This window comes from Triticum aestivum, chromosome 2A (genome assembly GCF_018294505.1).
Source record: "Triticum aestivum cultivar Chinese Spring chromosome 2A, IWGSC CS RefSeq v2.1, whole genome shotgun sequence".
NCBI lineage: Eukaryota > Viridiplantae > Streptophyta > Magnoliopsida > Poales > Poaceae > Triticum > Triticum aestivum.
The window spans coordinates 239,713,674-239,741,537 of NC_057797.1; the positions used below are offsets into that span (position 1 = coordinate 239,713,674).

Genomic DNA, 27,864 nt, shown 5'->3' on the forward strand with positions numbered 1-27,864 from the left:
CGTCGAACCGTGGAAGGAAGCGATGTAGGCAGATTTGGCGGTGTAGATGCCCGACGCGGTCCACTTCCACACGAGCTGGTCTGGTGTGTCTGAGAGCGTTGTGCTCTCAATCAGGCGCCAGAGTAAGATGTACTGGGTGATTTCGTGAATGCCCACAACTCCATGGATGTCCCGCGCCCAGAGGTGTCCCGGCAAGCCGTCGGCTACCGTCGTAGCTTCCCTTCTCCTTTTGGGAATGCATGAGTGCAGAAGCGGCGCGATTTCGTGAACGGAGCGTCCTCCAATCCATCTGTCCTCCCAGAACTTCGTGGTCTGACCGTTGCCAAGGACGGTGTAGGTGCTGGCAAAGAAAAAGGCACGCTCCTCAACGGAGAACTGTAGGTCCAAGCCACTCCAAGTGCGGCGATCGTCGGTGCGGCTGAACCAGAGCCATCGGACACGAAGCGATAGGCCCGTGCGCTCCAGGTCGTGGACTACCAGCCCACCCAAGGACAATGGGCAGGCGACACGGCGCCAATTGATATGGCAGTGTCCTCCGTTGGCTTCGGGGCGGCCAGCCCAAAGGAAGCCGCGTTGGATTTTTTCAAGCAGCTTGAGAGTCTTCTTTGGAGGGGCAAGCACAAGCAACTGGTGGAGCGGAATCGCGCCTAGGACCGATTTTACTAGGGCGAGGCGGCCGGCTCGGTTCATCAGCCATGCCTTCCAAGAGGGGAGGCTCCTGGCCACCCTGTCGACGAGGGGCAGCGGCTGGGCGGCAGTAGGTCGTCGGATGGTAAGGGGGATGCCCAGGTAGGTGAGGGGAAACTCGACGATTGGGCAACCCAGGAGCTGGACGGCGGGAGCAGCCTCGTCGGCCTCGCAGCGAATGAGCGTGGCTGCGCTCTTGGCGTAGTTTACGTGCAGTCCAGAGGCCATACTGAAGAAACTGCAAGACACCTCTTTTAGGATTGTGGATTTGTACAAGATTGCTGGCTCAGTATCATCCCTCAAAAGAGACTTAGCATCTCATGTGTTGATGAGATTTTGTTGCTAAGGGGATTGCCTCCAAAACACATTGCCATGGAGATAATTTCCAAGGTTGTTGGGCCATCTGGGGGCAAACGAATGGTAAAATCTTCAGAAGAGAAGCCCCTAGCATCAACTGTTGGAAGTTCAAGCTAAAAGAAGATCTAAAACAGCTAGCGCACAGGATTAAAGCAAAGTATCTAACTAGTCTGCAAAGTTGGATCAGTGATCATCTGGAATGAACACTGTCAGTAACTCCTTCCAATAGGTCAACCATGTTAGAGAAAACAGGAATTGGATAGCTCTTCTCCGCCTGTACTTTCTTTTCTTTTCTTCTCTTTTATAGTTTACTTGTACATATTTATCTTTACTATTTATTAATATATAGAAAATACCGTAGAACAATTGTTCTACCGTTTGAGCTTCAAAAAAAAAAATGTTACCATGGAATAAAGAGGAGAGGTTTTCTTTATGTAAAAAAGAAAGGCATGTATAATCCACAACCAAATGCTTGGGCAGGAAACAGTTAGAGATTATATACACTAGTTCCGACCACTTGCATACTAGTAGTAAGTATATATAACCCTGATGTGCACAATCGATTCACAACATTTCCTGCACTTCACATATTATGTACATGAGCTACCAAGTACCGTGTCATCTAGTTTATCCGATCATCTATTATTGATATTTTCATTATTTTACCCTGATGTGCCGGCTGCACGAATGTTTAACTTACCTTAGCCGATCACAGCTCAGTAACCTGAAAATTCTGAGCCTGCTAGTTTATCCATTGGCTTCCTCTGCGACTTCAACTCGTCAGAACGGGTCACAGCGATTTATACTTCTCAATAAGATTGGACGCATGGAGACGAGACGTGGGTGTTATGGTGCACCCCAGGCTCCGGAGGTAGGATATCTGCACAGAGGATGTCGCTCCTTAAGATCAACATGGTACACCAACTAGACAATAGCCAAAGGCAGGTAGTGTATGTATCTGACTGACCTGCTTAGGTGTAGGCTCCGAGGAACCCATGGAGTTCTCTATCCTCTGCTTCTGGAAATGTTCCTGAAAGAGAACCATCAAAGTAAGGATCTTCTCAATGTGAAAGTTAACATAACAAGCCTTGCTTGTATAAAAAGAAAATCCAACTTGTTTGCAACAGAAAATGATTTAGGACTTGCCTGTCTCTCCCTCATCAAATGGCTTCGCTTGTCAATTGGAATTTGTTCCCACTTGATAACCTGAGTCGCAGCATTTAGTTAAGAATTTACCGAAAGAAAACAAAGAGCTTGCTGCTAATAAACCAAACAGTGACTTAACTCACATATTCTGCGTAACCAAGCGCTTCATCGTCGCTTAACAATGACTTCAGCTTGCACAAGACATCCTGGAGAGGAACTTGCAGGTCAACTTCTCAGGGTAAAAGCTCTCGTTAAAAAGAGCATGTAAAAAGCAAATATCATTGATTAGTTATGTAGCACAACTATAGGTGATGATCCAACCAACATGAAAATAATGACCGGGATGATGGAGCTGTGAGATGGAAGGAGAGAAGGGTGAAGTCACCTTGCGCTTATATCCTTTACCACGCAGGCGTTCATCAATCACAAATTTGATCTGAAAGGATAAAGATAGTGCCAATGATAAGGTTCAGAATGAGCATGTCGCCATTCTCAAATACTCCCTCCATTCCAGAATATAAGGTGCATTGGTTTCCGTACAAGTCAACCATTTGAATGTTTGACCAAGATTATAGAATAAAATAACAACATCTGCAATACCTAATACATAAAATATGAAACTACTTTTTATGATGGATCAAATGATATAAATTTCATATTGTGAATGTTGATATATTTTTCTATAAACTCGGTCAAACTTGCACTCGTTTGGCTTTTGGAAAAACAAATACACCTTATAAAGGAACGGAGGGAGTAGCAAAACTGTCATATGAAAAGATATAACATCAATTCGGCCTGCTGACAACACTAACTTCATTCAGTTGCCCCAGAACACCAGCGTATTAATTGTGTGCGTTATATTTTCCTTCTAAAAAAATAAACAAAATGATATATGCAGATGCCGTCACTGCTTCTAGGAAATATAACTTTCCCGACAATTGGCATGTGATGTGACACCTTTCTTATGTATTTAAGAACTCAGTACCTTATCAAGCAGTCTCTTTGGAATTTGAAATGCCTGCCTCTTCGCCCAATGATGAAATATATGTGAGACTACTGCTCTATCATCAATTTCGAACCTGTACAAAGAATGAATCCAAAGAAGGAAACAAAATTAAGCAAATATGCAGTAGCATAGCAAAGTATGTTGCAGATATATTAGTATGTTTCTGAGCAGCCCGGTGCATGTAGCTCCCGCTTGCGCAGGGTCCGAGGAAGGGTCCGACCACTTTGGGTCTATTGTATACAGCCTTTCCCTACATTTCAGACCCTTCCTCGGACCCTGCGCAAGCGGGAGCTACATGCACAGGGCTGCTCAGAAACATACTAATATATCTGCAACATACTTTGCTATGCTACTGCATATTTGCTTAGCTATGCTACTGCATATCTGCAAGATATATTAGTATGTTTGCTAATAGAAAATACTACAGAAACTGTGCAGAAAAAATAATATAGCATTCACTATTATTATTAGAAACAAAAAAGAAAATAAACTAAACAGGAAACGGAGGATCGAAATACAATGTTTTACCTCTTCAAGAAATCATTAGCAAGGCATGACTGCATCAGTTCAGGGTAAGGTGAAGTTTCGTTCTGATTTACAATAGGCTTTTCAGTTGATGTCTCTCCTTCAGCGTGATCAAATGAAATGTCTCCAGAAGGCTGCTCGTGATATTTTGTTGCAGGCCCCTCACCCTACAAGTTATCAAAACAAGAGAAACAATAATGCTAAAATTCCACTCACATAATGAATGGGGTATACAATATGACTGCCGATGAAATAACTGAGCAGGACTAATAATAATGATTTTATGTGGCTCTAGCAGATTATATGATTGAACACAGATCAATAGGGGATGGAGCTAATATTTTAGCTTCAGGCAGAGATAAAAATAGGTCAAAAATGGTCTGACACTACTGCTCACCTGTATGTCGAAAAGGTGACCTGGAATCTCTCGAAGGAAACGTGAAGGTAGTAGGAGCTAGAAACCAATAGTTTGTCAGAAAAAGCTAGATGGAGTATGAAGATAAGGATAAAAGATAAACATCAGGTACCTGGCGATGAGAGTCAACTGTGACATGCAAGATGTACAATTTCTTCCGAGCTCGTGTCATTGCAACATAGAATAGCCTCCTCTCCTCCTGTAATTATAGCCAAGTTGATGGACACAAAGGAACATTTGAGGAACAAATAATAGGTATTGAACAAACCTCCAATGTGCATCCAGCTTCTTTCACAGTGCCATTGTACTCGTGCAGTAAGGGGATCTCTGAATCATTTGCCTGAACAAATGCAAGGATTAGCACGAAAATGTCGACTTGAAAAACTTAATAGAATTACTGATTAGCATATATTAAACAGAAACAAGAAAAAGACTATCGAAGTGCGGTATTAAGATTCATCAGTGGTCTACAGAAAAGAGAAACATGTGAGGAGGGAAGTTTCATGACAAAATAAAACTTTCTGTGTTATGCCGAAGCTGATATCTTAGGGCGTTGCCAATATCCTTCCGACAAAATTGCTCTTGTTCGCCATAAAACCAGCAAAAGTTTCAACAATTAATGATTGATGACATTGGCATATCTCATGACAATACAGTAACGACAAGCACTCAATTATTGGATAGGATTTGGCTTGCGTTGAAAGCACTCAACTTAGCAGAAAGGTTGGAAATTATGATCAAGAAATCAAATGTTGGGTTACAGCCTAAACTTCCTACAAAAATACTAACATCATTTCAGTTAGCACTTGCATGATATTTACCATATACACGTGAGTATGTGACTAACATGCCATGAAAGATGTATCTGTGGTTTTATGTAACCGCTTTCTAAAGATTGCAGAAAATACCTGCACGATGAACACAACATCCCACTCTAAACCTTTTGACTGCAAACGAAAGGGGAAATCATCACATTAATTGTATCACACAACTACCAAATGCCACAATAGACGACATTATTTGTGATTTGGATAGAAAAGACAGAACCTGATGAATAGTTGTTAATGTGATGGAGTTCTTATTTTCCTCCTTTCGGGATCGAAAATTTTCTGTTTCCCTCAAAGAAATGTAATCAATGAAGGCTTTAAGTGTAGCAGTGCAGCCTTTCTCCTCAGTCTGGTTTGCATCCCCTGAACTAGAAAAGTGTGTTGACAAGAAGTCAGACACATCATCCATTAAAAATTGAAGTACCTGCAAATTGATACAATGTCAATGTCACCTTTGTATATGAGGAATGAGAGTTAAGACAAATCACTAGCAATAATATAATATGTCTATCGAACAATCAAAATACTAAATAAGGAATTAAGTACAGGTACAAAGAGATAAAACGGGCCAACCTACGCTGATGGACCTATATGCATATCTACACTTGGTATAGCGCAGCTGGGTATGGGACTCTGGGTGCAGCGTTTAGGCAACGGGTTACCTACACCCTTATAAAACTACAAAAGTGTATTTGCAATTGAACAAAACACATATACTCCCTCCTTTCAGTTTATAAGGCATATCTAGTTTGTCTTAAGTCAAACCCTTTATGTTTGACCAAGTTAATAAAAAATAGTGTCAACACTCAACATATATAATACCAAATAATACACGACGGAAACACATTTCATGATGAATCTACTACTATTGATTCAGTATTGTAAATGTTGCTATTTTTCTATAAACTTGATCAAACTTAGAAGGGTTTGACTTAAGACAAACTAGATATGCCTTATAAACTGAAAAGGAGGGAGTACATGTTTAGTGCCAAGTGCACTTCCAAATGTTTGTGCAGGAAGACAAGGATCAAGGGAGAAAATAGCAGCTTTATTTGCACATTTTTCTTTTGCACAGATTTGCTATTAAACATAGACCGTAGTTCTCTAACATGTCTTTCTGTGAATTTACTCAAAAGAAACTGAAACACTTTACCCCACTATTATTATATGAGTTCAGGCTCACTTTTTAGTTTTTTATGTGTTTGGGCTTACAAGATAGAGTACATGAAAAGAAAACACTATAAGAGCTGTCCTGTTTCTAAAAGGCCAAAACTTGCTCCAACAGCAGTTCTAACACCGTGTCACTGCCTAAATGAGGGTTAGCTTTAGGAGGAGACCACAGACAGGGAGGATCACCACCTCTATGGGCCCTAGCGGACTGCATTTCCACTTACCTAATAATCAAACAGTGCGAAGATGGCTCCGCTTGCTCCGTTCCGCCCCCTCCCGCTCCGCTCCCTTCCCGCCACTAGCCTAGCTTGAGCCCGCCCCCCACCAGCCTTGCCGCCGTCGACTCCCCGCCGGTGGCCCACCTCCCGAGCCCCTCCCCACCCCTCATGGCCGCCTCCGAGGCCCGCTCCCACTCCGGCAACCGCGTCTCCTCAGGTGATGGACGCTGGTTCGACTTGGAGGGGGAGTCTTCCGCGCGCTCCTACAGTGAGGTGGCCCGCACGCCGCCGGCACCCCGGACCGCCCCCCCCCCCTGCGCCGCCTGGCCCTGCTGCCGTGCCCGCGCGCACTCGGCTACCTGCCTCGGCCCGCCTTGGCCCACGCTCTGAGGTGCACCGCATCTCGGGCGGTGTCGTGGTCGACGCCGACGGGTACCAGCAGCCATGCCGCAGGAACCGCCTCCGCCCCCGGGCGCCTAGCCCCGCTATGCCGCGGCAGTGCAGCCCGTCGCCGGAGGAGGTGGCTGGACTCTGCTTCCGCTGTCTTGACCACCGTCACCGGGTTCGCGACTGCACCAACGGCATCTGTTGCAGGCGCTGCCTCATCACCGGCCACGAATCCCGCGGCTGCGCTGATTTCCATCGGTGAGCCGGCCGCCACCAGCCCCCCCCCCCCCCCCCCCCGCCACCACCTCCGCCCCCAACTCCGGTGGCGCAAGTGACCGTTGCTGAGCCAGCGCGGGTCATTCTTGAACGCTCCGTCGAGATGGAGGAGGCCGAGGCAGTGCTCTCACGCGTGATGGTTGCCACCATCACTGGCAACATGCCTCGGGTGACGGCCCGCAACGTCTCTGAGCTGCTCTGCGGCACCTTCGAGTTTGGGGAAGGCGACTTCACCGTCCACACGCACCGTCCTGAGGACTTCCTCATCATTTTCGGCTCCAGAACGTCCATGGATCGCATGCGTGGTGACCACTTCATCAGCTGCCCACGTTTTGCCCTGTCGCTCCGCCCGTGATGCAAGCTAGCTCATGCCGGCTGCGGTGGGTTCGAATACCGTGTTGAGCTGGAGCTCCGCGGCATCCCAATCGCTGGGGACGACGCCCAACCGCGCCTCCCTACTTGCAACTGCTGGCAGGTTTGCCTCCCCGCCAGTAAACCCTTCGCCACTCCACGTCCCGTACCACTGACAGAGCATGGACATTGGGCGACATCCTTGCTGCTGCAACGAAGCAAATCGGAGCCACGCTGCCTGCACCCGGGAAAAGGCCACGACGACCTCTGAACTTCAACCCTCGCCGAGGAGGCTCAGCCACCGCAGCCTGTTCGCCCACGACGGTGCCACTGACTTTTGAACGGCGGGCACATGTCCAAATCCTGCGTACCCTGGGGATCGTGGGCACCGACCAGCGGATTACTGCATCGGAGATGAGGACATACGATGGCATCTTTGCCGCGCCCATCCCGCTTGCCGTTCTCTCGGCCATCGCTGCACTTGTTGACCGTGAGTTCCCTGTCGATGTGACCGCGGTCGTCTCCGCGCGCACTGTCGCTGCTCGCGAGACTTAGCCTTGTCATTTTGCAATCTTTCTACCGTCGATCATGTTGCTTATGGATCACGGCCTTAAGATTGTTATTTGGAATGTACGCGGCCTGAACTCCCGCGCTCAGAGATTCGCTGTTCGTTCCCTGCTGGCATCCACTTATGCGGCCATTGTTTGTCTCCAGGAGACAAAAATGGCCCTGATTTGCTCCTCGGTGATCCTGGACACGCTAGGTTCAGAGTTTGACAACTACGTCTACCTACCAGCGATCGGCATGCGAGGCGGCATCCTCCTCGCTTGGAAGAGCAGAGTCGTGAATATCACGGACCTGGAGTTCTCCGCGAACGCGATCACCGCCAATGTTTCCACGACCTCTGCTACCCCATGGTGGATGACGGTGGTTTATGGACCGCAAGAAGACACAGAAAAAATCGCCTTCCTCCAAGAGCTGCGTGACATCCGGGACGTTTGCCAGGGACCTTGGATGATTTGCGGAGATTTTAATCTAATCTACCGCGACGAAGACAAGAACAATGGCAACCTGCATAGACGCATGATGGGCAGATTTAGGCGGCTGATCAGCGATCTCACGTTGAAGGAGGTCTATCTCAATGGTCGCCGGTATACCTGGTCGAACGAGCAGTCCCCCACCCTCGTGCACCTTTACAGGGTGCTCTGCACTTCTGACTGGGAGGAAGCCCATGCTGCCTGCAGCCTCCGATGCCTCGCATCGGTCATCTCAGACCACAGCCCATTGTTCCTGGACTGCGCCCCGGTCCCGATTGCACATCGACGGTACATGCGGCTGCGCATGGACAGCTTCCATGCCACGGTGGACATGGCTTGGAGATCTGTGCACGACACCGACCCCTTCCGTCGGCTGATGCTACGTTTTCAAGCTACGGCACGACAACTGACTAGTTGGAGCTCCCGATCTGTCAGGCACATTAAGTAGAAGATGGCAATCTCGCGCAAACTGATATCGCGTTTCGACAAAGCTCAGGAAGACCGACAGTTGACACCGCATGAAGATTGGCTCCGCAAACAGCTCAAGATCGCCTATCTTGGCTTCGCCTCTATGGAATGCACATTTGCTCGGCAGCGTGCGCGGATTGCCAGCCTGAATGTCAGCGACGCCAGTACGGCTTTCTACCATCGGCAATGCTCTTATCAACGACAGAAGAACGGAATCTTTGGCCTGACCGTGAATGGCCAAATGATCACCGATCATGAGCGCATGGTGGAAGCAGCTTTTGCCCATTATGATGCACTGCTGTCGACCGCGAGTGCACGCTGGACTTGTCGGAGCTGATCACGCCCACTGACCTGATAGACCTTGATGCTCCATTCAGCGCCGATGAGATCTGGGAAGCGATCAAACGGCTACCTGCGCGCAAGGCGCCCGGGCGGGACGGCTTCAGCGCAGAATTCTTGCGAGCCTGCTGGAGCATAGTACGCCAAGACTTTGTTGATGCCTTCCAGCAGCTATACAAGATAAGGGGTCGTGGCTTTTGCAATCTTAACCAGGCACTGATCACCATGCTGCCGAAGCGCGTGGACGCAAGCACAATGAACGACTACCGGCCAATAAGCCTTATTCATTTGGTGGCAAAGATCTTCGCCAAAGTACCATCTCTGCGGCTCGCGCCCAAGCTGGATGGCCTTGTTTGCCGGAGCCAAAATGCGTTCATCGCCGCAGATGCCTTCACGACAACCTCATTCTGGTCAGGCAATCGGCCCGGCTTCTTCACCAGCTAGGTGACCCACGAGTGTTGCTCAAGCTAGACCTCGCGCGTGCCTTTGACTCCCTCCTGGAGACCCTACGCCAATTCGGCTTCGGGAACAGGTTCATGGAGTGGATCTCTATCCTCCTATCTTCGGCGAGCACACGCGTACTGATGAACGGAGAGCCGGGCCCACCTATTTGGCACCGCAAGGGACTCCGGCAAGGTGATCCTATGTCGCCGCAGCTTTTTGTGCTCGCCGTCGACACCTTGGCCAGGCTCATCAAATGCGTCGTTGACATGGGCGTCATGGCACAACTGCACCCGACGCACTCGATCCCCACGGTATCTTTGTATGCGGACGACGCCGTGCTTTTCTGCCATTGCTCGCCCGGCGACATCATCGCCGTGCGCGAAGTGCTGGCGCTCTTTGGCCGCACCTCCGGCCTGATGGTTAGCTACGCCAAGAGCTCGGCCTTGCTGTTGCACTGCAACACGGACGAGGCAACGACAGCTCTGGCACACTTGGGATGCCCCATCGTCGACCTGCCGATCACATGCCTTGGGATCCCCCTCACAATAGGCCGACGGACTGCCGCCCAGTTGCAACCTCTAGTCGATGGGATTGTCGGCCGACTCCCCACTTGGAAGGCCCACCTGATGAACAAAACTAGGCAGCTTGCACTGGTCAAGTCCGTACTGAGCGCCATCCCCGTGCATCAACTTCTCGCCTACGCGCCGCCGAGGAAGACACTTCGTCAAATTGAGAAGATCGAGCACGACTTCCTGTGGGCTGGTCGCGCCACCGCCAATGGTGGCCACTGCCACGTCAACTGGCGCCGCGTTTGCCGCCCCATATCACACGGTGGATTGGGAGTTCAGGATCTGGAGCGCACTGGGCTCGCTCTACGACTAAGATGGCTATGGTTCTCGTGCACTGACCAGGAGCGCGCGTGGAGTGGCCTGGACTTACAACTCTCTGCCGAGGAGAAAGCGCTATTCTTTGCGTCCACCACGACGACCCTCGAAAACGGATCAACGGCACACTTCTAGGAAGACCGCTAGATCAATGGGCAGTCAATTTGTGAAATCGCACCAGCCCTCTACAACTGCATCCCCAAGCGCTGACGCAGAATTCGTACCGTCGCTAAAGGACTGCAGGGACATAGCTGGGCCAGAGACATACACGGGGTCCTGGGCATACATGAGATTGGGCAATACCTTCATGTCTGGCTGGCGATCGAGCACATCACGCTCTCGGACGCTCCTGGCCAGCTAGTTTGGAGATGGACGGCCTCGGATACTTACATTGCTAGCTCCTGCTACCTAGCCACCTTCCAGGGTTCCACAACTTCCTTCTCTTGGAAGCTCGTCTGGAAGAATTGGGCGCCACCGCGGGTGAAGTTCTTCCATTGGTTGGCAGACCAGGACAGATGTTGGACGGCTGATCGCTTGGCTAGGCGTGGCGTCCAGCACTAAACTCGATGCCCATTATGCGACCAAGCCCCCGAGACGATGCCACCTCCTCCTGGAATGCCCCTTCTCCAGGCAGACTTGGCACGAAATCCTCTCATGGCTACGGATGACCACCGCAAGACCAAGCCACGAAGATTCGCTCATGGACTGGTGGCTGCACGCCAGGCAAAACACGCCGACACCGATGTGCAAAGGCCTAGACTCCATTGCCCTCCTGACGTCGTGGATGATCTGGAAGCAACGCAATGAGTGCATCTTCGGCGGCGCCCAGCCCATGGTTCAAGTACTGGTCTCCAGGATCAAGGATGAAGCCCAGCAGTGGGCACGAGCTGGTGCCCGCGGCCTTCACATCGTTCTGCCGTCCACCTGGGATGTGCACTAGTTTCACTGAGCATCATTTGTACTTGACCTCCTAGGAGGATTGTATCCAAACTCTACCTTTTCAATGCAATGAATCGCAAAGGTCCTTTGCGTTCTCTCGAAAAATAATCAAACAGTGCCAGATTGCAAATTCTTTAGAAGTAACCAAAGTAACAGGTTTGGTAATAGTCGAGGCATTGTGACAAGGGGTCGTGGTACGGTGAATTAGCCCAGAAATTAAGAACAAAGTGAAAGGAATCCTAATGAATTTCCTGGAATATTGTAGTTACACAAAATAGTGATGAGAAACTCAGTGAGAGAGAGAGAGACTCTGTTAGATTGAGTATTCATAACTTTGAGTAAGATGCTATCTAGTTTACCGAAAAAGGCTTTCGCCCCGCTTTATAAATAAAGCAAACCGCCAAGAGCACACATACACGGACTAGTCCACAACACACACACCCAAGTCACACAACAGGAGTACAAAGGTTCTGCTGAGGGCACAGCTCAACAAGCCCAAAAAACACATAAAAAAGGCGGCCGCAGCCGGAGAACATGTCGGGCGTCTAATCTGGCTCCGGGGGGGCGGAGGGGGCGGCGGCGACAGACGGACGGCCATCGAGCGAAGGTCGGCGATGAAGGCGGAGATGGCGTCCCGATCCTGAGGGCGACTAAGCGGCCGCCAAAGCTGCAAGTAACCAGAGAGTTTGAAGAGAGCGTCAGTAGCCCGGCGAAGAGGGATGCACTGAATCACAAGCTTATTGCGAATCGTCCAGAGAGTCCACGCGAGAGCCCCAATCTCAAGCCACCTAATTTGGCAAGAGGGCACAGGGGAGTTCTGGAGTTCGGCGAAGAGGTCGGGGAAGTTGGTGTGGCACCAATCACCTCCCACCACCTCTCGAAAGCAGCTCCACACGAATTGAGCGGTCACACAGGAGAAGATGTGGTTCGAATCTTCGGGGGTACCACATAGCGGGCAGAGGCCGGAACCAAGGCCATTGCGCTTGCGAACCTCCACCCCAGATGGGATCCGTCCGTGGATCCATTGCCACATGAATATCCGGATTTTCAGTGGCAGGCGGATGGACCACACCGCCGAAAGGGGGGAGGGGCGGAGGAGGGGGCGATGGCCATATAGAGGGACTTGGTGGTGAATTGGCCTGAAGGCTCAAGACGCCACCGAACCTCATCCAGGCCAAAATCCACAACCGGCTCGTGGAGAGCAACGCAATCAAGCAGCTCTTGCCAAGCGGCGGCTTCCGGAGGCCATTGGGCCTCCGGAAAGCGAGGCGCCCTAAGTCAATAAGGGCCCTCTCTACAGAGATCGAGGGGGCGACGGGGATGGAGAAGAGGTCCGGGAAGCGAACCGCGAAGGGGGTGTCACCCGCCCAACAATCAAACCAGAACAAGGTCGCCGCACCCGATCCAACCGAGATGGACGTCCCAATGCGTAGGACGAGGAGCAGTTGGATGACCGCCTGCCAGAACTGGGAACCGCCGGACCTTTGACAGAAGGCCAGGGGTTGCCCACGCAGGTACTTGTTCCGGATGATGTCTCACCAGAGGCCGCCGTGTCCTTGCGAGATGCGCCAAAGCCAACGGGAAAGGAGGGCAATATTCATGCGCTTAGAGCACATAATACCAAGGCCTCCTTGATCCAGGGGCTTGCAGATGTCTGGCCAGCTAACCCTATGGTATTTCTGCTTATTGTTATCGCCAGCCCAATAGAAGCGAGATTGAACCTTGGCGATCTCATGGTGAAGGGTCTCGTGAAGGTTGTAGAAGCTCATGAGGAACAAGAGGAGGCTGGAGAGGGAGGAGTTGATGAGAATCGTCCGAGCCGCCTTCGACAGCCACCTACCCTGCCATGGCTCAATGCGCGTTTGCAGCTTGGCTACGGTCGGACGCAAGTCCGCAGCGGTAAGCCGAGAGTCACTAATGGGCATTCCCAAGTAAGTCGTTGGGAAGGAACCAAGGCGGCAATTGAGGCGGTTGGCGATGTCGAGGGCCTTCGCCGGAGGGTAGCCCATTACCATCACATCACTCTTGTCAAAGTTGATCTTGAGGCCAGACATTTGTTGGAAGCAGAGGAGGAGGAACTTAAGGTTCGCGATGTCCGCGTCCGAGCCTTCGACCATGATGATGGTGTCGTCGGCGTACTGGAGCAGGGAGATCCCGGAGCCACCGGCCAAATGGGGAGTGATCCCATGAATATGGCCCGCAGCTTTAGCCTTGTCTAGGATGGCAGCGAGTGCGTCCACCACCATATTGAACAAGAATGGGGAGAACAGGTCGCCTTGTCTAACCCCACAAAGGGTGGGGAAGTAAGGGCCAATCTCCCCATTGATGTTCACGGCAGTGTGCCCGCAGGATACCATCTGCATCACTCTGGTGATCCATCGTTCGTCGAAGCCTTTCCGGAGCAGAACTTCCCGAAGGAAGGGCCAGCTAACAGTGTCGTAAGCCTTATGGAAATCGATCTTCAGGAAGACCGCCCTGAGGTGTTTGGATCAGACCTCATGCAGGACTTCATGAAGCACTAGCACCCCATCCAGGATATACCGACCTTGAATGAAGGCGGATTGGTTGGGGTGGGTAATGTGATCAGCAAGAAGGGTCGCCTACCCTTTTGCCAGAATCCGGAAGATCACATTAATCACGGTGATTGGACGAAACTGGCGGATGTCGGACACCCTAGTAACCTTGGGGATGAGAGAGATGATCCCGTAGTTAAGGCGCCCGAGGTCGATGGACCCAACGTAGAACTCGTCGAAGATAGCCATGATCTCAGGCTTGATCACATTCCAGAAGGTCTGGAAAAATTTAACCGGGAGGCCATCCAGACCCGAGGCCGAGGTAGGGTTCACGCCTCTAATGGCAGCCCAGACCTCACCCTCGGAGAAGGGGGCCATGAGGGCCGCGTTCTCCGCGTGGGAGACTAGCTGGCGGCCAGACCAACAGTCCCGGGCCAGAGATAAGCCGCTCCGAGGAGCAGCTGAGAACAGGGACCTATAGAAACCGTCAACGTGGGCCCTAATGTCGCGGGGGGGCTGCAGGAGGATCGATCCATCCCAAAGAAGGGGGATGGTGTTACGTCTATGGCGGCCATTCGCTATGGCCTGGAAGTAGGCCGTGTTCGCGTCACCCTTCAATACCCACTTCTGGGCACCACGCAAGCGCCAATAGGTCTCCTCATCGGTGTAGATGACAGAAAGCTGGTCTTCCAAGTCGTAACGGGAGAGCCACTCCTCGGGAGAGAGGCCAACCGCGTCAGCGCGCAGGTCCAGGGCCTGAATGGCGGTCAACAGGGCCTTCTTGCGCTCGCGGAGGTCGCGCCCCAGGTTGGCGCCCCACCCCTTCATGAACGGCCTGCCTCGCTTGGCACAGAATTGCCATGAGTCAATGGCAGAGGGGGGACGGGGCTGCAGTTGGGCGCGAGCTTCCACCCAACGGGCACCAACCGCCTCCACGAAGCCAGTTTGGGACAACCAGAAAGTCTCAAACCGGAATCGGGGGGGGGGGGTCGAGGGGCGCTCGTCAGCGGAGGAGAGGAGGGGTACGTGGTTGGAGCCAATGCGGGTGATGGCCCGGAGGGAGGCTAGGGAGCAGCGGAGGTCCCATTCCGGGGAAACTAGGACCCGGTCCAGGACGGACTGGGTCGGGGAAGCCTGACGGTTGGTTCAGGTAAACCCGGCACCCACCCTATCTATTTCATGAAGACCAAGATCAGCAATGCAGTCATTGAACATTTGCATGCGAGCAAAGTTGACGTGTGAATCGCTCTTGTCTTCCGCGCACCGAAGGAGGTTAAAATCACCTCCAACCACCACCGGCAGCGTAGCAGCCGTAACCTTCCGGTGGAGCTCCTCGAGGAAGGAGGCAGATCTACTATGGTCTGCAGGGCCGTAGACGATAGTAACCTCCCACTTGAAGTTAAGGGCCCGCTCGAAAAGTTCCATGCTAACAAAGAACTGGCCCCTGTCCATACTACCCACCTCGAAGGTGGCATCCTTAACGCCTAACAGGATGCCACCGGAATGGCCAGTGCTCCCACTAGAAGGGAGCCAATGCCAAGCAAAGAGGTGGGAGCTAAGCCGATCGAGTTCGGGGAGGGAGAATTCCGTGTGCATGGTTTCTTGTATGGCGACGATGTCAATGTGTTCCTCGCGCATGTACTCAATGAGTTGGCGGTGTCGGCCATCATAGCCGAAACCGCGGATGTTCCAGAAGAGGGCGCGCATTAAGCATCCATTGGGGGGCTGCTTGACCCCAGGACACGGGATGCGCTTTGGGCGCGGAGGGCGGCGGTCCGAGACCGAGTGCGGCCACAGAGGTCGGCAGCCGCCAACGGAAGGAGACCACCGGTCCTCCGAGGGGGCGCCGGAGTGGCATCTTCCACAGCAGGCGCAGGGACGGGAGGCGAGAGCAGAGCCACGCGGGCTTCAGCTAGTCTACCGTCAAGGATCTCGCGGGCCCTAATGGCCTCGATCTGAGCTAAGGGGGGAGCCACCTCCCCCCTGAAGATGATCGCGGAGTCTGTCACGACCTTCACAAGATGACCAAGCGGAACCGACTCGAGAGCAGAGAACGAGCAAGTAGTAACAGAGGGGGGGACTGCAGGTGTACCTGGCTCCAGGTTCCGGGCCACAGCGCGGAGCTCTGCCCGCTCGTGGATGGGCAGAGCCGGGCTGCCATCCGAGCGCGCAGCATCGAGCCGAGCGCTCCCGCGGGAGGCCGTCACCAGGAAGGAAGCAGACTGGCCGCGGCGGGAGTAGGCCGCGGATCGCGGAGGGGGAGGCTGGGCAGCCACGGGGGTGGTCACCCTGGTCTCCCCATCCGTGCCGGGGTCCGCCGCGGGAGGGAGCTGGAGAGGTCCAACGCAGCCGAGGAGCAGTGGAGTCGGAGTCGAGCGAGCAGACAGCGAAGCAGGGACGGAGGCGGCGGCCGCCGGGACCACCAGAATCGATGGGGACGATGGGGGGGTCGCCGCCGAGGGTGGCCGGACGACCACGGGAGGCGCCGCGGCCGGAGGCGCACTCGTAGGGGCCGCGGCCAGGAGCGGGAGGGCGTCCAGGGGGGCGTCGGGGGAGGCGGAGAAGACGAGGCAATGGCAGTCGCGGCGCCAGGGGAGGGTGCCTGTGGTGGTACACCCACCGCGGGAGCAGGCGAGGCCGAGCCTGAGGTCAGCGTCGCGGCCAGGAGCGGCACCACCTCCAGAGCCGGCCCAACGAGGTCGGGCGCCGCGGGGGAGCGGGGAAGGAGGTCGGACAGACGACCAGGCCGAAGCTGGAGGTGTCGCTGGCCTCCGAGGACTCGGCAACCGGGTCGGGCGATGTCTCCACAGTGGCCACAGAGGAGGGAGGAGGGCCGGGCGCGGCCTGGCGGCCTCGGTCCTCGGAGGTAGGGGGAGTAGGCGAGGGGGACGGGGAGCGGGAGTGGGAATCGTCCGACCCTCCCACCTCCTCCGACCGGCGGGAGCGGGGGCGGTGGCGACCGTGGTAGTCCCCGTCGGCCCCCGGGTTGTCACCGGGCGGGCCGTCGTCGAAGAAACGGGGACGACCGACGTGGTTGGGAGGCTCGGGGGCGATCCGTAGGTCAAAGCCCTGGTCACTGAAGAACACTCGAACGGTGACACGGAGCTTGGAGGAGTCTAAGCACTTGACCTTGACCCGGACCTCCTCTTTTTTGCAGAGGGAGAGCTCGTCAACCACCACCACCTTGCCAAGGATCCGGGACATCTGGCGGATGACGAGCTCCGACCGGGCGATGTCGGGGAGGCCGGCCACAAGGATCCAAGTGGTATCCAGAACGGCCACCGCCTTCGCGTCGAGAATCGGCTCGTTAACGTCGACGACGAGTTGGTTGAGGGCGAGGGTGATCCGGCCACTGCGGGTGGCGTATCCATAGTTGACGGAGTCGGGGAAGACCACGGTGAAGATGTGGCCAGCGGTAGGAGTGACCACCCAGTCCCACTGGCAACGGTAGAGGTGGTTGAGCTCGGCCTCAATCATCTCCGGAGAGGCCACCCCGTCGATCACAGTGACAATAGCCTGCAGTGTGGGGGTGGGGGCGGGGTGTCGGGGACCTCGAGGTGGAAGAAGCCCAGCCCCTCGATACCGTGACCGTACATCATGAGCTCCAAGATCACCGGTCTATCTGGACACAGGAGGGCGGGATGGCCAGGATCCTTGCAGATGTAGCAACACTGGGGGTTGGCGCAGTTGACTTGCGAGTGACCCGCCACCCCGCAGTTCAAGCATGGGGGGCGCAGGAGGTTGGAGACGGGGCCCGGGGTGGAGGGGGCACCCGGAACCGGCGGGGGGAACGAGCCTTGGTTGCCCCGGCCCTGACCGCGGCGCTTCTTCTTGGCGGGGTGAAAGGAACGATATGGTTGACTAGAGGGGGGGGGTGAATAGGCAACTAACAATTTTTAAGCTTTTCTTTACCAAAATAAACTTCGCAACAAATAGGTTGTCTAGATATGCAACTAAGTGAGCAACCTATATGATGCAATAACAACTAGCACACAAGCAAGCGAGAGATGTAACAATAAGTAAGCTTGCAAAAGTAAAGGCACGAAATAACCAAGAGTGGAGACGGTGAAGACGAGGATGTGTTACCGGAGTTCCTTCCTTTTAAGGGGAAGTACGTCTCCGTTAGAGCGGTGTGGAGGCACAATGCTCCCCAAGAAGCCACTAGGGCCACCGTATTCTCCTCACGCCCTCACACGATGCGAGATGCCGTGATTCCACTATTGGTGCCGTTGAAGGCGGCGACCGAACCTTTACAAGCAAGGTTGGGGCAATCTCCACAACAATCGGAGGCTCCCAACAACAACACCACCACGAAGCTTCACCACAATGGAGTATGGCTTCGAGGTGACCTCAACCGTCTAGGGTGCTCAACACCCAAGAGTAACAAGATCCGCAAGGGATAAGTGGGGGAATCAAATATCCTTTGGTGGAAGTGTAGATCGGGCCCTTGTCACCCAATCCCGAGCAAATCAACAAGTTTGATTGGCTAGGGAGAGAGATCGAGCAAAAATGGAGCTTGGAGCAACAATGGAGTTTTGAGGTGGAAGAGGTAGTCAACTAGAGGTAGAAGACATCCCTTATATAGACGGGGAAAAGATCCAACCGTTATCCACTAGTTCTGCCCGCGACTCACGGTACTACCGCTCTAAGGGAGCGGTACTACCGCGACGACGCGCGGTACTACCGTGGGTGATCACGGTACTACCGTGGCAGCTACACAGGCCGGAACAAGCCTGAGCTAGAAGCAGTACTACCGCTGGTGCGGTACTACCGCTCCCCCTTGCGGTACTACCGCAAGGCAGGAGGGTCACGGCCTGGGAAGGGCGCGGACGAAATAAATTTCATCCGTGTCAACTTCCGCAGAAACTAGGGTGGTGCAAAAACCCGACGCGGTACTACCGCCTGTAAGGCGCGGTACTACCGTGGTAGGCACGGATGTAAAAAATTACATCCGCGCCTACTACCGCGACGCAACGGTACTAGGCAGAAGGGCCACGGTACTACAACTCCAAAGGAGCGGTACTACCGTGAGCGCCCGCGGTACTACCGCGCAGGACGAGCGGTACTACCGTGGGTGGCGCGGATGTAAAAAATTACATCCGCCCCTACTACCGCACCGGAGCGGCACTAGGCCAGAGTGCGGCGGTACTACCGCACCAGAGGAGCGGTACTACCGTGAGGGGCGCGGATGTAAAAAATTACATCCGCCCCTACTACCGCACTGGAGCGGCACTAGGCCAAGGTACCGCGGTACTACCGCGCCAGAGGGGCGGTACTACCGTGAGGATTCGCGGTACTACCGCGTGTACTTGCGGTACTACCGCAAGTACAGCAGTAGTCGTCAGTTTTTCGCACAACAATGATAACGATGGGTAGCTCCAAAGTGCAAGGAAAGGAGGGGCAAGTGTACGTGTGATTCCACCCTACCTTTCCGACGCGGACCCCCTCTTAATAGTACGGCTCTCCTACGACTCAACTCCACCAAAGAGAAACGTAGAACAACGACGGCTTCACTAGTCTTCGAGGGGCACCGAATCATCTTGTGCCTAATGAAGAAGTATCTGTGGGACTCAAGGCACACGATTAGTCTGCACGAGTATTGTCATCAATCACCAAAACACTTAGCGATAAATATGCCCTTACACGGGGCCCTGGCGGCCGCGGGGCGGGCCGCCGCCTGGAGTGGCAGTGGAGGCCCGAGCCGAAGGTGCGGCGGCGTGGGGCGGGACGTACTTCCGGGATGCAAGAGCGACCGGTTGGGCTTGGGAGCAAGGAGACGGGAGGCGCGCCGAGCAGGATGGGGAGGGGCTCCGACCACGCCGAGGAGCCGGGGACGGCGAGCGGCGCCGGGGGCGCCAGTCCCCAGAGGCCGTCGGCCGGGGGGAGTGGGAGCGGCCCCGATTGTCCCGGCGGGGCGGGGAGCGCCGATCGTCGCGGCGGCCGCCGTGGAGTTCCCGGAGCTCACGCGTGAGCTCCTCCTCACGTCGAAGTGCATCAAGAGATGGGCGAGGGGGGTCACAGCAGTCTTTGGCGCGCCGCTTGTGCCGGGCCGCGCCGTCGTCCCACTCGCGGGGCATGGCCGGCCACGGCAAGGTCGGCGGGGGAGGGGGGGGACAGCCGCGGAGGCCGGCGGGGAGGGAGAGGGGCGCGTCGCGTCGGGCGGGGGAGCAGAAGCATGGGACGGGTCGAGGGAGGCGGCGGGGGGGAGACGATGCGGTCAGAAAGCCTCGGGGGAGCCATATCGAGGCCACTGGAGCCACGGGCCTAGGGCACAGAAGCGGCCCAGCAGCCGCAAGCCGGCCCGGTCCAAGCAGGGTTGGCCCAGTTAGCGCCAGCGACTGGTGGGCTGGGCCACGGCCCAAGAGGCTAGGTTCGGGCGAGGGGCGGCCCAGGAGGCGCGGAGGGGGCGGGACCCGTAGGGTTTCCCTAGTCGGGGCAAGCGCCGCCGCCAGCACCCGCCGGCAAGGGCCAACCAGGGGCGTCGAGTGGACCGAGAGGCTTGGAAGCAGAGGGAAGAAGACCCGAACGAGGCGATGAACGGGCGGAATGGGGAAGACCGCACCAAAGGGGACGAGGGGACCGGGCCATGGCTAGCCGCCAGCGAGGTCGGAGCTGCCACCGGACGCGGCCGCGGGTCAACCATCGGGCGGCGCCACGACGTAAGAGTCGGACCCCTGTCAGAACGGCCAGCCACACCCCAAGTCCGGTTGCGCTGGCGACGGGCAGCCCCGCTCCACAAGGGCGCGCCTTGCCTCCCAACAGCCCGAGCGGGGCTCAAGGGCGATGTCGGCAACCGCGGTAGCCGCGAGCCGGCGGCCGAGCCCCTCACGCGGGGGGCTGAGCCACCGGCCCAGCCGAGCTGTGCAGTGCGATGGGAAGCGGCGGGAGAAGGGAGCGGGTCCTCGTCGGCGAGGTCTGCCCACCGAATGCGGGGCGCAGGGACAGGGGCGGGCGAGGGGAGCGGCGCCACGGCCGGGGCGGGTGGCGCGGTCGGGGAAGGGGGCGCGGACGGCAGGCCGGCGCAGAGGCCGAAGGGGGCGGCGCAGAGGCTGGGGAGGGGGAGCGGGGGCGACGTCCACCGCAGGAGGGTAGTCGCCATCGCCATCGCCAGAGCGCGCCGTCGCCCTCTTTGCTCTCCGAGTAGTTAGCCACAACTTTCGCTATCTAGTCTCAAGTAATCAAATTGTTTGGCTTTTGGAAAACTTGGCTAGATTACAGATTTCCTAGTTTTGGTAACAGCGACTCATTACCAGTGAGATCATGGACCCTTTATCCAACCATGATGGTTGACAAGCTATTTTAAATAAGCTTGTTTCCAGAAAATTAGTTACAAGTCTACCAATAGCTGCTTTTGACTTAAATAAAAGCAGCACGTCACTTGATTTGGGCATTTTCAATGAGGAACAAAATGCATATCTTGCTCAATCTCCATTTGTGCATGCTCTTATATATGCTAGAGCTAGGATGATTCAGAATGATCTTCATCTCAGTGCACATCAAAATTTAAGTCTCAAGACAATCAACACATAGAACATTAAGAGCATCAAATAGTATGAACTTACAGATCTGATGTCATTGTCTTCATTTAACAATTTACCACCATCGTTATCAATAACTGCACGCTTTTCAAGGAGATATTGCTGCCAAAGAAATGAAAATTATTAAATTAACCATCATGAAAAGAATGAAATATACACAAAGCATTGATGTAGATATTATAGGATCAGTAGGGACTAGAGACACACCAAATCAGCCTCAGTTTGGTAATAAGCATATATGCGATAAGGTAATGTGTGCCCAAACCATATATCAATTTCACAGCTTTCTACTGTAGATTTAATTTACAACAGGAAATTAGCATGATCTGATCGTAGAACACGTGGCAAACAATGATGTCAGATCCTACGTTATAGTTATATGTTTACAGTGAAAGCACATGACACTGTTCCAGCTGGCTGTTTCCCCCTATGAATAAGCTTGGATTAGGAGGGGGTTTTTTTTGCGAATCAGGATTAGGAGGTTACAATTGTGCCTAATTTAACCCCCCACCCCCACTCCCAGTTATTGCATACCATGAATTCTGCAGTAAACTAGAAGAATTCAAGATGATCAACAGGTGTGAGCACACAGTTCATGATTCCATTAGATGATAGGATCACATAAAGTCATGTACCAACTGCATGTACAAATTCACACCGATATGGAGTAACACTGTTGCTTCAAAAGCACTTTTTCTATTCACAGTGCTCCCAGGTCATATTTAAAAACAAGGTTTAAATTGCACTTTTCGCAGGAGGTCGCAAAAAAAACTAGTGAAAACAATCATCGATTTTAACACTAGAATATAAAAAATAATGAATATGCCTGGCAGATAGCATCTAGGGTTCAAAAAGCTATAGCACAGTTATAGCTAGCTATTTAAAAACTTGTAAAAAGGTGATAAAACACCAAAACAGAGAGTAAATCTTTTTGGATGCAATTGTAACAAGTAACTGAACCTGAGGTAGCATATTTCCTGCAGAAGAAATGACAGCTGAAACTGATTGTTCCTGAGACACAAAAATGAAGACAGCCAATTATCAGTAAGGCTTTGCTGCAGGTTTAGTGAGTTATGCTTTCGTCTATGTTAACATGTATCTATGAAAAGAATCAGACCATTATCAGAGCACAACACATACAAAGATATCTTTCATGAAATAGTACATTCAGATACATAGACTTGTGTTTTTCCCCAAAAAAAAGTGGTTGCTACCTCTTATGAACTTACGATGAGGGTTAATATTTGTAATTAAGAAGATGGCTACTATTTTAGAGGTGACCTTGATTAGTGTGGTTCTGCATTAGCAGTCAGTTAAAAAAGGATGTAGCTCTTGAGAAACTAACCACAAGATCAGATGAAGTGTACCACTGCTGTGCAGAAGTTATAATTGTCCACTCTACATGGGGTAGTTATAAATAATGTTGTGCAGAAGTTTGTTCACTGCTGACTATCAACAGAGAACGCGATGCAAGTTTACTAAGTTATGGGTGATGTGCAGAAGTTATAACCCTCTTACCTGTAAATACTAAATACACAGGCAAAAGAACTAAGTTCTTGAAATTGATGGCACATGTTCATTCCATAGATGTTTACGTTTTTATAGGTCAGCTATTTCTTTACAGAAAATTTTGAAGATATGGAACATTGCAGATATATCGTAAACTGAGATGTATCCTATGTTATGAAGAAATGTACAGTACTGGGGAGTAAAATTTTGTTCAGTACCCTCTCAACAAATTTTGATAGGCTATACAAGGTCGATAAAACCTTACGCCCTTGAGTAATCTGGGTCCTGCAGCCAACAAAATGAGACACTCTGAATAAAGCAACATTTAGTAGATTCATGAGCATGGCATAACGATAAGGAAACTTACTGACAAAACAAAGTTTCCAAACTAAGAACAAAATGGAAATTATGTTATAAATAAGCAGCAGTTGTATAGCTCAAAGCACAAACAACATCGGTCCTACACACATTTAATGTACATATGCAATAATGGTGCCCATGTAAAAGATGGTATAAACAGTCTTCAATTAGCTTGAAATAACAATACTTGCGGTGAATTTATGGTGTCTAAGAACAGCAAGTTAACAGGGAGAATTGAACAACCTTTTGAAGGTCCCGGAGACCTTTGCACTGAAGATGTCAGTAGCAGCTGATATGAAGCTACACTTTCTAGCCAATGAAATCTTTTCCACATGATCTATAATCTGCAAATAAAATTGCAACAAATTATCAAATATATGGAAATTTTAAAAATGAAAAAAGGTATAACACGCAAAAGAAAGAGTCTGGTAACACTTGAACCTTCTTTTTTTCTTCCTTGTCACCAGGCAAAAGGGTCTTTAAGGCCTGACGCCATGGGCCATCATCACAACCAGGTAACGTGGTCCTAAGTATTGCCATAATAGCTTTGATGGCCTGGAATAATAGCATGGTAAAGCACTTAAGCCATGAGGCAATTGAGAGCACTTACAGGGTTGTTTACTTATTATTCCCAAGTAAATTATGAGTGCACTAAAGTGTGGTCATTCGTTTATTATTAAGTGGAACAAAGTTATGCAAAATTTGGTGATGCACAAAAAAAGATTTCGCATGATTGATTTCTCGAACAGTCTAGGTATGGCTGACGTTGACCAAACTCACATGTCTACAAAAAAATAAGTAAACAAAAACAAATAATGTTGTTAGCTTCATAGCATCAAGATCAAACAATAGCTTATGATTATAACATATATTTTCAGAAGGGTGCTTCCCTACTGGTTCCTTCCAAAGGCATTGAAAAATTAGCAATAGCTCGTTTGCAACCCATAAGAAATTTCCAAGATCCCAAATGTTACCCAACTAATGACTGTAGAGTTAACCGCACAGAAGAAAAGAGAAATAATGAGAAATTGCTACTTTGCAATGAGTCTCAAGATTAAACTAAATTGAACTACCTTTTTCCTGTAGAAAGCCACACCATGAACATTAAAGGGTATTTTCCTGTTGCGAAATGACACTTGGAATGCTTTGCCAGTTATCTGTGTATAAGAAAGTTAGACTGCAAGCATGACCAAATGTGCTTTTCTACAATGCAGGGTTCAAAAATTCTCAACCTGTCTTCGATATAGGACAGCAATTTTACCGAAGTCGCGGCCTTCAGCTGAACTAGATGTAGTTTCAATGATTTTGTCAATGACAAATGCACATTGTGAATCTTCGCTATGGCACTCCTTAACAGTGATCTAAGTAATATTAAATCAATAAGCAACTGACAGGATGGAAGAACAAACGAAGCAGTTCAGTTGGGCTTCTATGAGTATACCTTACTTCCAGAAGGGTTGTCTGTCTCAGCAAGTTTATGATTACACCGTTTAGTGTTGTTGTGAATAAGAGCTGTTGCTGCTTCGACAATTGCCCGTGTAGAGCGGTAGTTCTTGTTCAACCTGATCTGCAGTCATCGGCAAGGCAAGCTACTTAACAGATATCATGAAGAAAATGTAACACCTAAGACAGTTAGAAAGTGCCCCCAGAGACGTCACAGTTACCTCTTTATGATTTGGAAAGTCTCTACGGAATGAATCAAAGCCAGAAACATCCGCACCATTGAAACTGAAGATGGACTGATACAAGAGAAAAAGAAGTTGAAAATAGTATATGTATGGCAGCTGAAAGCACCAATGGGCATCTAGAAACCATAAGTTCTAAAATTCTTGGATGATAAAGTGGACCAAATTTGCATACCTGATCATCATCACCAACTATGGTTATATGATTGTGAGAAGCTAGAAGCTTCAGAAGAAAATATTGCATAGCACTGGTATCCTGAAACTCATCAACCACTATTGCCTGCCATGTGTTCTGGCACTCTTTGTATACTGCATAGGCAAGACAGATATCTTATCAACAGCTCATCAAAGCAGGTGATATTGTGAGATAAGAAATGAAACTACCTTCTGGAAACTTCGTGAGAAGAGTTATGGATGAGTTGATAAAATCATGATAATCAAGAGCATTACAAGACACTAGTATTTCATTATAGTGCCGAAGAATCGAAGCCTACTCAAAATGTCACGAAGTAAAGGTCAATGTGATTATAGAACAAAGTGGATAACAATGATTTATACACAGAAGAGAGCTTACTCCTGTCAAATCGCCCTTCTTTTCATATTCTTCAGGAGTTTGTCCTGAAGATTTCGCCTGTAAATGAAGATGCAACATTTGGTAAATGGTAACAATAAAACCCAACTACACAAAAAGATCTGCTTAGTAACACAACCTCCTACACTATAGATACATGATTATTTTCCAGAAAGACTTCTTCATATTACTGACTCGCTCACAGTTTGGATCTAGTACAAATGTGATAGAGACTCTAGTAGTAAGCTCAAGAATTGTGTGAACCAAAATGCTTTGGACAAACAAAATCCATAGCCATGAGCCCATGACTACCCGTGAAGTGAGACATACCCATAGTTCAAAAAGCGCTAGGCATTTTGCTATCACCTATAGCCTAGGCGCACTTAAGACAGTTAGAAAGTGCATGCTTATGCTTATGCTTATGGCCACTGCCCTATGTTTTTAAGGCGACGCCTTACCGCCTTAGGGAGGGGGGGCGCTTTGGCGCCTAGGCGCCCAAAGCGGTCGATTTCCCAAAGCGGAGGGGGGGCGCTTCGACGCCTTGGCGTCGCCTTAGGGACGCTTTAAAAACATAGCCACTGCCTTGCACTTTTCTGGCCAAAGCGCATGCTTATGCGCAGATTAAGCGCTAGGCGTTTTGCTATCACCTAGAGCCTACGCGCACTTAAGCGCCTGCCTAGGTGTGCCTTTTTTAACTATGGACATATCCATTCACAACTAAGCTAAATGTGATCCAGTTTTAGCATGTGGTCACACCTATGGTTTTGTGAGGCACCTTCAAGGCTTCAAGCAGTATTATAGTTACCCAGAGTTTTCACATCATTTTTGGGATCTAGTAATTGTCAAAATTATTAATAAGACGTTTGTTGTTGTGTCCTAATTGATTGGTTCTAAAGTGATTCTTCAGAGTTAGTTTTTGTATGTCAAGTGTATTGTATAAAACCTTTGTATTTCTGTTTTCTACTATATGCAGAACTTTGTATACTTTATCTTGAATTAATTCAGGCGTCTCAACAAGACTAGGAATAATCCACTATATGCAGTAAGCCTTTAGAACAATGTCTGCACAGCATGCTGAAGCAGTTCCTTCAATATTATGCGCTGTCGATTGTGCAGAAGGTGGCAAGTAACAAACATATATACATATATAAGGAGAATCTGAACGACACTTTGGGTAGATTTAAAGTTATTGTTAGGCTTTACAATAATTTTGCAGGAGCAAAATGCTGTAGAGACTGCCCAATCCCTTCATAGAGCTGCAGGTGCACCAAAACAAAAAGGAAATAGAAACTATAAAATGATAGTGATGAATCTTCAGAAATAGAAGGCACCTGTGTAACAAACTTCAACCACTTCTTAGCTTTGTCTTTAAAAGAATGTTTAATGTCTCCATCATACTGCTGCTTAACTGCATCTCCTAAACCATCACTTTTGCCATGCTCCAACAGGCGTTCTGCCTCAATAATGGCCCTCCTTTGTTGCCCATGGCCATATATTATGAATTCAGATGTGCGGCCTAGCCTTCAAACGAATGTTGTAGAAATATTTTCAAAATAAGGGACAAAATAAGCCAAGAACAAGTATCTAAAAGTTCACAACAACTTGTAGACTTAATAAACTGCAAGAAAGAGAATGTGTATTGAAATGAGAACATAAAACACAAACAAGAAAATTATCAGATCAGCAAATTGATATAGCATTGCACATACTTTTCCATTAACAACTTTGTGAGACATTAAATTACAGTTAGAGATGATTGTAAGAGGTTCGCTTGGAAGAGCAAGGCCGTGACTATCACGGACCCGGCGTTCTCCGCGAACACGATCACTGCCAAGGTTTCCACAGGCTCAGATGCCCCTTGGTGGATGACGGTGGTCTACAGAGCGCAGGATGATGCAGATAAAATCGTGTTTCTTCAGGAATTACGCAACGTCCGCAGCAATTGCCAGGGACCTTGGATGTAAACCTGATCATTCCACGGGCCAGGTTCGGGCCGGGCTTGGCAAAGCCCGATGAAAAAATCCCAAGCCCGAGCCCGACCCCGCCCGGCCTGAAACACATGAACAATGGCGTTTTTAATTAAATTAATCATATTCGGGATATTATATTAGTTTATTATACCTATATTTCAAATAAAAATAATATATATAGCCATTTTGGGCTTATTTCAGACTTTCGGGCCGGGCTTCGGGCGAGAAACTGGAGCCCGAGC

At 50.8% G+C, this 27,864-nt stretch overlaps 1 protein-coding gene across 2 annotated transcripts in view; it reads right to left on the reverse strand.

The window, feature by feature from the left end:
- Positions 1-1,473: 1,473 nt before the first annotated feature.
- Positions 1,474-27,864, reverse strand: part of LOC123188470 (ATP-dependent DNA helicase SRS2-like protein At4g25120) — a 33,929-nt gene continuing 7,538 nt past the window's right edge. Inside the window, exons 8-33 of one of the 2 annotated variants that reach the window (XR_006494693.1) lie at positions 26,984-27,173; positions 25,656-25,712; positions 25,466-25,571; positions 25,257-25,390; positions 25,061-25,135; positions 24,838-24,963; positions 24,629-24,757; positions 24,470-24,553; positions 23,838-23,951; positions 23,640-23,740; positions 23,255-23,321; positions 22,488-22,538; positions 21,552-21,629; positions 5,184-5,387; positions 5,045-5,083; positions 4,405-4,476; positions 4,249-4,335; positions 4,119-4,175; positions 3,725-3,888; positions 3,176-3,269; positions 2,576-2,626; positions 2,334-2,396; positions 2,191-2,250; positions 2,012-2,074; positions 1,745-1,924; positions 1,474-1,620 (exon numbers count right to left, since the gene is read on the reverse strand). Coding sequence is in view for 1 of the 2 variants with exons in the window: in XM_044600608.1 (XP_044456543.1) it covers positions 1,835-1,924; positions 2,012-2,074; positions 2,191-2,250; positions 2,334-2,396; positions 2,576-2,626; positions 3,176-3,269; positions 3,725-3,888; positions 4,119-4,175; positions 4,249-4,335; positions 4,405-4,476; positions 5,045-5,083; positions 5,184-5,387; positions 21,552-21,629; positions 22,488-22,538; positions 23,255-23,321; positions 23,640-23,740; positions 23,838-23,951; positions 24,470-24,553; positions 24,629-24,757; positions 24,838-24,963; positions 25,061-25,135; positions 25,257-25,390; positions 25,466-25,571; positions 25,656-25,712; positions 26,984-27,173 (2,356 nt within the window). In the remaining variant the exon portion in view is untranslated. Of the gene's footprint in view, positions 1,925-2,011; positions 2,075-2,190; positions 2,251-2,333; positions 2,397-2,575; positions 2,627-3,175; positions 3,270-3,724; positions 3,889-4,118; positions 4,176-4,248; positions 4,336-4,404; positions 4,477-5,044; positions 5,084-5,183; positions 5,388-21,551; positions 21,630-22,487; positions 22,539-23,254; positions 23,322-23,639; positions 23,741-23,837; positions 23,952-24,469; positions 24,554-24,628; positions 24,758-24,837; positions 24,964-25,060; positions 25,136-25,256; positions 25,391-25,465; positions 25,572-25,655; positions 25,713-26,983; positions 27,174-27,864 lie in introns of both variants that reach the window. The other variant, XM_044600608.1, reaches the window with a different exon arrangement.